At 34.5% G+C, this 12155-nt stretch overlaps 1 protein-coding gene across 4 annotated transcripts in view; it reads right to left on the bottom strand.

Annotated features, from left to right (window-relative positions):
• LOC143240279 (multidrug resistance-associated protein 1-like) overlaps positions 1-6272 on the bottom strand; it is an 88241-nt gene extending 81969 nt beyond the window's left edge. For 3 of the 4 annotated variants that reach the window (XM_076482470.1, XM_076482473.1, XM_076482472.1), the window contains exon 1: positions 6033-6272. In XM_076482470.1, coding sequence (XP_076338585.1) covers positions 6033-6071 — 39 coding nt within the window. In that variant the 5' untranslated portion in view covers positions 6072-6272. Of the gene's footprint in view, positions 1-4982; positions 5022-6032 lie in introns of those variants that run through there. The other variant, XM_076482471.1, reaches the window with a different exon arrangement.
• Positions 6273-12155: the final 5883 nt, after the last annotated feature.

Genomic DNA, 12155 nt, shown 5'->3' with positions numbered 1-12155 from the left:
GCGACCCTTAGATTACGAGTCCAGCGTTCTAACCAACTGGCCTTATCGGGTCACATCGTATTAGAATTTAATAAAAATATGTAGGCTTTTAAACAATAATGTCAAATCAAGGTATATGAAAAACTTAAAAAAACAACAGAAAAACCTAAAGACAAAAAAAAATAATTTCCCTCACGTCATACAACAAAAGTTCACAAGAGTAATTAAATGTACTCAGTAAGCAATTAAATGTGTGTGTTTTTTCTTATAGCAAAGCCACAAAGGGCTATCTGCTCAGCCCACCAAGGGGAATAGAACCCCGGATTTTAGCATTGTAAATCCGGAGACATACCGCTGTACTAGCGGGGGGCAGCAATTAAATAACAAATCACATTAGTGATATTATCATTAATGAAAAGCTTATCAATATACCACTTCAACAATGAATAAAGTAGCAAATTACAATACTATAACCCGACATTAATATAGGTAGATTTGTTTGTTTTTGGAATTTCGCACAAAGCTACTCGAGGGCTATCTGTGCTAGCCGTCCCTAATTTAACAGTGTAAGACTAGATGGAAACAGATAGTCGTTACCACCCACAGCTAACTCTTGGGCTACTATTTTACCAACGAATAGTGGGACTGACCTCCACAATATAACGCCCCCACAGCTGAAACGGCAAGCATGTTTGGTGTGACAGGGATTCAAAGCCGTGGCTCTTAGACTGCGAGTCGAGCGCCCTAACCACCTGATCATGCTAGGCCTTAAAACAAGCGAAGAGGTTACCCCTACATTGTGAAACATTGAGGTTTTATAAATAAAGGACCTTTTAACAAAATAGTGTATCTCAAAATGGTTGTTATGGCTATTAATTATTATTACACGCTCGTGCAATCCTAACGAAACTAAGAAACTTAAATCAAAAATCATCAATAGAAGAAATGACATTTATTTTATTCAACAGTGCAGAAAGGAAAAACTAATCAATAATTTTGTGAAGATAAAACTATCGAAGAACTTTACCCAGTGTACAAACATTATCCATAATTTACAGAAAAAACTACTAAAACCATGTTAAACTCGAAATATAAAGAACTAAATGACCTACAGAAACAAAAAAATAATGTTGACTATCAACTAGCCTGCTGCATTTAACAAGACATTCATGGAGTCATTCAACAAAAAAACAAACATAAAAGACGCCATAACGACGAACTACCAAAAAACCTTGTAATTAACAGATACGACCGACAATGAAGCAATGAAGAAATACATTTACTCAACAAAGGACTCAACTTCGCAGTAACACCTAGAAATATTCCATCCATCGAAATGAAAGCGTGCCTGGAAGACCTAGCTAGAAGACTGGTGATCCACTCTAGACAAACCGAAAATACCAACGAAACAACGAAAAACAACCACCATAAAGAAGACAACTTCGATAATGATTCTACCAGCAATCAACATCCTATCTTTCCAGGAAAACCCGAAAACATCTATTTTTCTGAAACACCTCAAAACAGCACCTTAAACAACTTTCTCAAAGAAAGGGCCTGGCATGGCCAAGCGCGTAAGGCGTGCGACTCGTAATCCAAGGGTCGCGGGTTCGCGTCCGCGTCTCACTAAACATGCTTGCCCTTCCAGCCGTGGGGGTGTATAATGTGACGGTCAATCCCACTATTCGTTGGTAAAAGAGTAGCCCAAGAGTCGGCGGTGGGTGGTGATGACTAGCTGCCTTCCCTCTAGTCTTACACTGCTAAATTAGGGACGGCTAGCACAGATAGCCCTCGAGTAGCTTTGTGCGAAATTCCCAAACAAACAAACAAAAAATTCTCAAAGAATTTTCATATAAAACTATCAACATAATTTTACAGAAAATAAATATAAAAATAACCTCATACAAAAAGATAATAATTCTATAAACAACTTAAAACAAGACAACAACATCAAAATTCTAAAAGCAGATAAAGGCAATGCTATAGTTACAATGAACACAAATGAATAATTCAAAAAATAAACAACATCGTGTCAGATACAAACAAATTTAAATTAATAAACACAAATCAAACAAAAACACATGAAAACCAGTTAAACAAAACACTACAACAAATAATAAAACCAGCATAATTTCAGAAAACATTTATTTTTACCTAAGAAAGACCAACTCATGCACACCACAACTATACGGCACTCACAAACCTGATTGTCCACTACAACTCGTAATGTCAACCTACGAATCATTTAACTACAACCTCGGTAAATATATAGCGTGGGCATTTTCTAAATATGTAACATCAGCCGGCTCCTTTTTCAAATACTCTTTTAATTTCAAGTCTAATCTTAATCGACTAAATTATAAAGCCTTAATGACCAGTTTCGATGTAATCTTACTATTTACAGAAGTCCCAACAACTGAAGCCTGCAAGATAACCTTAACACTTTATATCCAAGACTTCAACCCATTGATACACTCCCTCAGCAACCCTTATGGAATTCACTACCACCACAACTAGCTTTATGTTCAATAACCATAACTACCTACAAATAAATGGCCCAAGTATGGGGAATCCCACGTAACCAGTTCTAGTCAACATTTTTATAACACAGATTGAATCTCAAGCATTCAATTCAGCCTTACACCCACCACTATACTGGTACAGGTATGTTGATGATACAATTCCTGGATTCACATCTACAGAACACACACTTAGGTTTTTCAATCTCGTTAACTCGATACATCTTAACATTAAGTTCACCAGTGAACACAAAAAACTAACCAAATAGAATTTTAAACCTCAAAATCACTAGAACTCATACACAATTCAAACCAGAAATCCACAGAAAAATCACCCATACTGGATTATACATTCTCTAGGACTCAGCACATGAAACAAAACAAAAACTCAACATATTAAGAAACCAAATAAACACAGCCATAAAACTATGCTCACCCAATAAATTTAATGATGAAATCAGCATAATGAAACAACAATTCATCAACATCAACAAATTTCCTCAAAAAACCGTAGGAAAAATTATACGCACACACCTAGACCAACAACAATAAATCCCAAGATACAACAAACTACAAAACCTTATGCTGCTGCATACCATATGTTCCCTAACATCAGCGAAAAAATAACCAACATTTGCAAATAAGTTATTACAAAACACAACATTCCAGTAAACACCAAATTTATTAAACAACAGATACAAAACTATGCAAAAACTACATTGACAAACACAACACCAACATAATTTATAAAATACAATGCAACAACTGCCACGACTTCTATATTTGAGAAACAAACAGAAAAATGAAAACCAAATTCAAAGAACAAAAAAAAAAAAAACACGTTCACATGTTTCTGAACACTGCAAATTAAATAAACACAACATAACCATAGAAGACACCAAGTATTAAGTAGGAAAACAAATATAAATAAACACAAAATCAAAGTAGCCCAACTTATACAGTAACTAAAACCAAAATTAAAACAATATAAAGGAACACCTTTATACTTATACTAATTAATAACGTAAAATCCACTTGCAACACCCCTAACAATCCTGTACAAGTTTATACTCTCGTCCCTAAGGCATGTGTCTATCAACAGTCACATTCAAATTCTCTCTTTATTGACCTGAAGATGACCTTCCAATTTTTGGTCGCACCTGAAAAGATTCACAATGAAGCCACTTCAAGAAAATACCCTAAACTGGAACATAACAACACCTTAGCGAGCACCAACAAAGAAAAAGCAGAAGCCTCTAGACATCAACAACAAAACATATAATGACCCAGATATGAACAACTATTTCTACAACAAAGTAAACAACCATGTAACAAATAACATAGAATAATACAACCCATAGTTTCCAATCAATATTATTAATAATACCACTGATAATACTTATAACTATAATACTCTATTGTTCACCAAAAAAATTCACATCAACTGAACTTAAACAAGCAATCAAGAACTGTATTTGTATTTTTGAATTTCGCACAAAGCTATTCGAGAGCTATCTGTGCTAGCCGTTCCTAATTTAGCAGTGTAAGACTAGAGAAAAGGCAACTAGTCATCACCACCCACCGCCAACTATTGGGCCACTCTTTTACCAACGAATAGTGGGATTGACCTTTACATTATAACGCTCCCACGGCTGAAAGGGCGAGCATGTTTGGAGCAACGGGCAATCAAGAACTCAAAAAACAAATCACTAATAAATAACAGCATACAAACAATTCTCCTCAAAAAGGGCACTCCAAAATTATTTGACCACCTATTAGCTATCTTTATTTTATTTTTCTACTCTGGATACATCCCAGTTTCTTGGAAGAAAGATAATATATTAATGTTCTACAAAGAAGGAAAACCAGCTAATAAGGCAAATAGTTATCGACCAATCAGCCTGACCAACTGTGTAAATAAAATTCTTGAACGAATAATAAAAAAGAATAAAATGCATTGCGCTTGCTTCCTCGATATCGAGAAAGCATTCGACACTGTATGGCACAATGGTTCCGTATGTACGAAATGGGACTATCGCGAGGAATTATTTGCTGGTTATCTAACTTTTTGGAAAATAGAAAATGTTGAATGAATGTAGAGGGAACTTTCTCGGTGTTCTTCACTCCAGAAGCTGGCGTCCCTCAAGCAGGGGTGGTTAGTCCTATTCTCTTTATCATGTATGTAAATAATATGCCACTTAAAGACCCAAACCATGGATACGCGTCACAGTTCGCTCATGATGTAGCAATCTAGAAATGTGCCCCTACACCAGAAATAGCAGCCACTAACTTACAACCACAACTAAACTGATTAAGTGAATACTGCCAAAAACATAGAATTAAAATAAACACAGCGAAGACACAATTAATGATATTTTCAATATCAACAAAACATCAAAAAGTTCAACCCCAGATCTACATAAACGGAGAGCTTCTCCAAACTTCTTCAAAATGTTTAGGGTTAACATATGATTCTAAACTTACTTGGATAAAACACGTAAATAACATAAAAACTAAAATTTGGTGACGAATAAACTATGATAGGAGTTTAACTGGAAAAAAATTCATGGAACAAAACCTGAAAACATCCTTAAAATATACAAAACATATATAAGACCAGTAGTAAACTATGCAGCTCCTGCATGGATTAATGTAAAGAAACAACTGCAAACCAAACTACAAACATTAGAGAATGCATTAATTACAACAGCATATAGGGTACCTAAAACCAATGTTCATGCACAAATACTCTAATACACAAACAATACCAGATAGACTTCTGCATAGTACAATAAAATATTTAGATAAAAATTGTAGAAAAAATGAGCTGTTATGCAAACTAGACAGGTATTGCATATATGATAGAGTCCAAACACCTCTCCCAAATTAATTTATACATTAGATCATTAAGTTAAAATTAAGTATGAAAAAAATCAATAAAATAATAATAATAATATATATATATATATACATGTATATACTAGTGCTAAAATAAAACAGGCCACTTGTGTTATAGACTTAGATAATTTGAAAGTACAATATACATGGACAATGCCCTGAAAAGGGCCTGAGTTATGTTCATCATTCTGGCCCTCGTGTATTTACTTATATACTAACAAGTCCACTCTAACAGTGAAAAGGAAGGAAGGAGGAAGAGGTCTAGTGCACCAGACCCTTCCAGGTATACAAAATTTATATACCCAAACACCTACAGAGAGAGAGAGAGATGACCTAGGAAGGTCGAAACGTTGTTCTATCCTTATCAATAAAAATGTGTTAATACCCGTAACAACCGTTCTTAGATACATTTTTATTTCAAGTGGGTTTCTCGTCATCAAGAATTACTTTTAACTTAATATTTAATTGAGGCTTGTACACCACAAATTCACTAATAACTCGTAATACTGTTGTTAAGGGACTTATTATTAGAAACAATCAAACACCTACTAATGTAGTGTATTATCTAAATCATATGGTAACAAAAAAATCTATCTAATAAAACGAACACAAAATATTCAGATTTCTTTAGCTTACCCACAAGGGTGAAGTACAAAACGCCTTCTTAACCGACATCTCCTTGAACCCTAAGAGAGCTTCTTATGTTAACGTACTAACTTTTATACGTTGTTTGGGCAACCTTATCTCGTCTACTACCCAAAGTTTCCTTCTTATCTGTATTCTTGCATACAATCTGGTAACATCATTGCAACATAGTTAATCTATTCTGAACAAAAGGTTTTGTTGTGATTATATGTTTTGGCATCGAGTCCACGAGTTGACTGAAATATTTACTAATTTTTGGATCGCGGTACCACACCTCAATTATGGCCTCAATTAGCTTATCTTTCGTAGCACAGTCTTTTCCCCGAAGTCTTTTTTTGCAAATCGCCCAAAGATTTTCAACAGGATTTAAGTCCAGAGTGTTTCCAGGCCAGTTCAGGCCCTTTATTCGCGTCGTAGTCATAAAATTCTTCACAAGTTTCGATGTGTGGCACGGAGCCAGATCTTGCTGAAAAATGCCAGTTCCATCTGAAAATCTCTTTTTCAATTCTGGAACGACTCTTCTCTGCAAAACTTCGATGTACTCTGGTCCTCGCATCATACCTTCTACGATATGTAAGCCTCCGACGCCATAGTAGTTGAAAAAGCCCCAAAACATCTTCTTTAAGGGATGTTTTACGAACTGACTGATGAGAGACTCTCGAACTTTCTCACCTGGAGATCTGCAAACATACAGACTTCTTTGACCCTGTACGAAGAAATGAGTCTCGTCACTGAATAACACCTTCCTCCATTGTTCTTGCGTCTAGTTCTTGTATTTGATACCGTTTTTTCTTCATTGAGTTGGTAAGAAGTTGTTTTTTGACTGGTCTCCTTGCCCTTCTAACGCAATTTCAAATGACGTAATATTCCTCAAATTTCCGTCATATATCCCAAAAATAGATCGACCGTACTGCAAAACACAGCTCATGACGCCGTCTGTGTGAAAAAAATAACTATTAAAGGAAATCAGCGGGTCCAGTGAGCCAACACCGGCCACCATGCTGAAAATATTGTAAAATGACCATTTGTTTCAATTAATTTGCACAAAGGTGTACTTAGTATGATACACATTGCAGGTATTTAGTATAACATGCTTTAAAGATAGTTGGTATGATGCACTTTGAAGGTGTTTAATATGATTTATTTTGAAGATAATTACTATGTTGGTCTTATTTATGTATTGATTAGTTCAGGAAAAATTCCATTCCAATTTTTTTTTACTTCCTTTTTCTCCTTGATGTAGATTGGATGAGTTTGTTTGTTTGTAGTTAATCTCAAAGCTACACAATGGCGTATCTGTGCTCTTCCCACCATGGTATTGAAACTTAAAGTAGCTTTTAAGGCTGCAGAAATACTTTCTCTGGTTGTTTAGGTGTATATACCCAGGAGGGTCAGGTGCACTTGATCTCTTTCTCCTTCCTTTTCTTTGTTGGTGTGAACTGTTTAGTATATTAATAATTACTACATGAGAGCCAGAGTAACCCGCATTTACTAAGGTCTCTATCAGGGCAATGCCAATGTATCTTGCACCAACTGTTCTTTACTCATAGTCTTGCTCATAGGCGGCCTCTTTTCATTTTAGTACTTAATTATTATTTTTATGTATATATTATTTATTATTTTTTCCTTTTTTAATTATTTAATATTTTTTTCTTAATGCTCGAATATATAAATTAATCGGGGAGAGGTGCTTGGGACCATCTTCATCATATACGCAGTACTTGTAGAGTTTGCATAATAGCTCATTTTTTCTCTAATTTTTATCAAAATATTTTATTATTCTATGTAGGAATCTATCTGCTATTGTTTGTGTGTTTGAATATTTATGCATAAACTGTGAAGAGGTGATTCTAGATACTCTATATGCTGTCGTAAGTAGTGTATTTTGTAATAATTATAATTTGGATTTCAATTGTTCTTTGCTTACATTAATCCATGTTAGAGCTGCATAGTCTATTACGGGTCTTATATATGTTTTCTATATTTTTGGATGTTTTCAGGTGTTGCTCCACTGAAACAATAATAGATAGCAGAAATACTGCTGTGCCACTTGTTTGTTTTTTGAATTTCGTGTTATACTACATGAAGGCTATCTGCGCTAGCCATCCCTTATTTAGTAGTGTAAAACTAGAAGGAAGGTAGCTAGTCATTACCACCCACCGTCAACTGTTGGGCTGCTCTTTTATCAACGAATAGTGGGACTGACCGTCATAATATAACGCTCCACGGCTGAAAGTGCGAGCATGTTTGGTGTGACCTTCAGATTACGAGTCGAGCGCCCTAACCGCTTGGCCATGCCGAGTCCAGCAACCTCTAACACTACAATTAGCAGCATCTGTATAAGAATATTTATCAAAGTTTTTATCCACAGGATAACAGGAGGAAAAGCATTTGAAACTTTCAAACAGTTATTGTTGCAACTGCTTCTGGTACATAATAATTGGTCTTTTAATTATAGCACGCTTTTGCAAAAAAAGAAATAAAAATATACTAGCCAGTCACACAGTGTTTTCAGATTATTAACAAAGCCGTTTTAACATAACAGTTTGTGCATTAACTGCAATATATCTATGCGTTAAACTTTAAGATAAATTGAAACCATTGAGTAGGTATGATGTTTGTAACTGTACATGGTTGCTCGTTTATCACATGAGACATTTTGTTCTGTGCTATACCTGCGTATTGATATAGAGGTCTCATTATTAATATGATCCACATAGTTACCATCACTTGATGCCTGTTACGAAGTTTTTTGATTACGGCGTATTTGAACGTCCAAAGAATTTATATGCTTTATGAGGCTCATAAAGTGTGGCGATTCGTGGAAATAAACACTTTTTTCGCTTTCTTAAGTTCCTCGTGCCAGTGTACGTTGATATAAAACAACAAACAAGAATTAGCGAGTATTCAGTAATTGTGCTAATATCTCATTAGCGAGCATTCAGTAAATGTGCTGATATCTGAAGCATCGTTATCATAGCAACCACTATGTTAACGTGCTTTATAAAACGAATATAAAATTAAAACACGCCGACATACCTAGCATATGAGTAAATAACTGAAGACTCAATAAATGAGAAAAAAATATAACTGCCTGAGATTATTGTATATTGTAATTACAAAACTTCCCGATAACATATTAGAACTTGTGGCTTGAAACATTGCCTCTTTTACACACCTTCATACTTATGTAACGAAATTCTAACTCAGTTAAAAAAAAGAAAAGAAAAAAAGAGAAACCCAGATCTATTTCGGTCAGATTTTATTTTTGATCCTAGCACCATCTCATGGTCATTTCATGGTCGTGTGCATAAATTTATAATTTATTTGAACATTATTTTAGTTACAATAAGAAACTGAATTTTATAAGCTTCATATTTCTGATTTCGATAGTACCTGGTGTGATTATGTTTTTGGTCCTAGCGCCGTCTGACGGTCGTTTCATGGAAATATGCATAAATATACATTTTAATCGAATATTACTTTACTAACAGTTAAGAGATTCTATAAGTTACATATTACTGGTTTTGATAACATTTATTTTAATTATTTTTAAACAGCACTATTGTGATCATTTAATTATCTTTATTCTGACATTATGGTTTGAGGACGATTTTACAAAGAAATGTCATAAATCTTCTCTGATATGTGTGGTACAGTTTTTGCTATTTATGTATGAGCTAAGAAATCACCATGAGTGTCGAACGAGAAGTCCACATGTATAAACTCAACAGGGTTAGTTTAATTACACTGAGTTCTCTCCGAAGAGATGAGCGAAGATGAATTTAGCATTAAAAAGGCCCGGCATGGCCGGGTTGTTGAAGCGCTCGACTCGTAATCAGAGTGTCGCGGGGTCGAATCCCCGTCACACTAACATGCCCGCCCTTTTTTAGCCGTGGGAGCGTTATAATGTGACGGTGAATCCCACTATTCGTTGGTAAAAGAGAAGCCTAAGAGTTGGCGGTGGGTGGTGATGACTAACTACCTTCCCTCTAGCCTTACACTGCTAAATTAGGGAAGGTTGGGCAGATAGCCCTCGTGTAGGATTGCGCGAAATTCAAAAAACAAACAAGCATTAATAACAATCAGTTTTAAAATGTAATTTATTAGTTACATAGTAACAGTAAAAACAAACTATAATTGAAATGAATATCCATCTGAAAGTTTTATAGCTTTAGTTTCCTTACTGCAGAAAGTAAATATGTTTATATCACACAGAAATTATAGACGTGTAAAGTATCACAGAAGGAGTACCGACAAAATAATCTTAATATTGTGTGCAAGATAAAAGCAGATCAATATACCATGTACACAGTAGGATTTGTAACGAATTTACTGTTATACATTTATTTTAATATCTGCGTTTGTTTCAGTTTCATGTAGTTGGTGTAAATTGATGGGTGTGTATTACGTGAGTTCCGCCTGTTCTCGACATTTGCAGAAGATTCTCGATAGTAAGAATCAATAATATACATTTTACGAAAACACTAGCATATCTTTGAATATTGTTGAACGTTCGAGAATCTCGTGTAATTGATGTAAATTTAGTCAAGACACAGTAATATAGTATTGTTGGTCAGCTACGGTAATATAATAAATTGGAGACTTGTCAGAAATAAATTATAATACTTAACAGATTTCATTTGAAACTATCCTCAAAATGGAACAAAAAAATAAACGTTAATGGTAACACACTGAAACAAATTTTGACAGAAAGTGAAGACATTTACAATAGACACAAGTTTCTAAGAATAAAGCTAGTAGTTGTTTTTATACAGCTGCACGTGACGTGGTCGATTCTTTTAACACAATTTTTTTATTAATCTTTGATCAATAAACACACACGTGCATATTTATCTACTTATCTTCTTTTTCGTAAAGATCTTAATCCCAAATAGTTTAATGTCTGGCGATTTTGTGTTTTTAAGTCAATAATTTTAATTTAGTTTTTCTAATTTTTTATTTTGAAATTACAAAAAAATACGTTTAAACCATTATAATACACAATAAGGTTCCTCGCTGAGAAAAATCAGGGGTTCGATTCCCCTCGGTGGGCTGAGCAGATAGCCCTTTGTGGCTTTGCTGTAAGAAAACACACAAAACACACGATGAGAAAAAAAAAAGATAAAAATCTACGACTAGTATTGACGGATTATTTTCATCAGACATTAAAACATAAATGTACCAGTTAGTTACAGAAAAATGTAAAAATCGTTTATTATTATCCTTTAGATTTACTACACAAAAGCTAAATAACATATCAAAGAAAGACTCTTGCATAATAATGGCTGGGCATAACGCTTTGTTCGCAATTTAAGAGACTTAATCAAAACGTAAACTTTGGGCCGGAAATGCTGACAAAAAGATATAAAAAAGTTTATTTTTCTGGTTGAAACATTACAGTTTCTTTGTGCTTGTGAAAAGAGTCAGGAGTTGTTGTACTATGATAATATTACACACTACCAATTTTTTCTTGAATAATTTCAAAGTACCTTCAGACTCTTCTTTTCCTTGTGCAAATTCCTTGAAAGATAAACTTAAGTCATCTCCAGGTTAACAATGAGAGTTTGCAAACTTAAGAAGGTTGAAACGTTGTTTCCTGCTTTATTTTGGTAAAAGTGTTAATACCCATATCAATTGTTCTGAGATACATCTTTACATTATATTTATAAATATATTCGTCTTATCAATTCAAAATGTTACAATGAATCTCCGACAAAGAATAAGGGAGCATGCATCGTTCTCATATTGAAAAAAAAATATATAAAAATCAAACGTTCAAAGCCTTCACCTAGTAAACCAAATCTGAATTTATGAGCAACATTTCTACAAACGCACGAATAAATAATTGAAGACTAGAATTAAAAAAGAACTATTTATGTTGAAAAAATCAAAATATCTCAGTATGTATTAGTACCTTTATTGCTGGTCTAGTATGATACTGGTCCGGCATGGCCAAGGGGTTAAGGCGCTCGTGGGTTCGAATCCCCGTCACACCAAGCATGCGCGCCCTTTCGGCCGTGGGGTCGTTATAATGGTACAATCAATCCACTATTCGTTGGTAAGAGTTGGCGATGAGGGATGATGACTAGCTGCCTTTCTTCTAGTCTTACA

Source organism: Tachypleus tridentatus, chromosome 13, assembly GCF_004210375.1.
Source record: "Tachypleus tridentatus isolate NWPU-2018 chromosome 13, ASM421037v1, whole genome shotgun sequence".
Lineage (NCBI taxonomy): Eukaryota > Metazoa > Arthropoda > Merostomata > Xiphosura > Limulidae > Tachypleus > Tachypleus tridentatus.
This window is presented reverse-complemented; position numbering and strand designations above follow the sequence as displayed.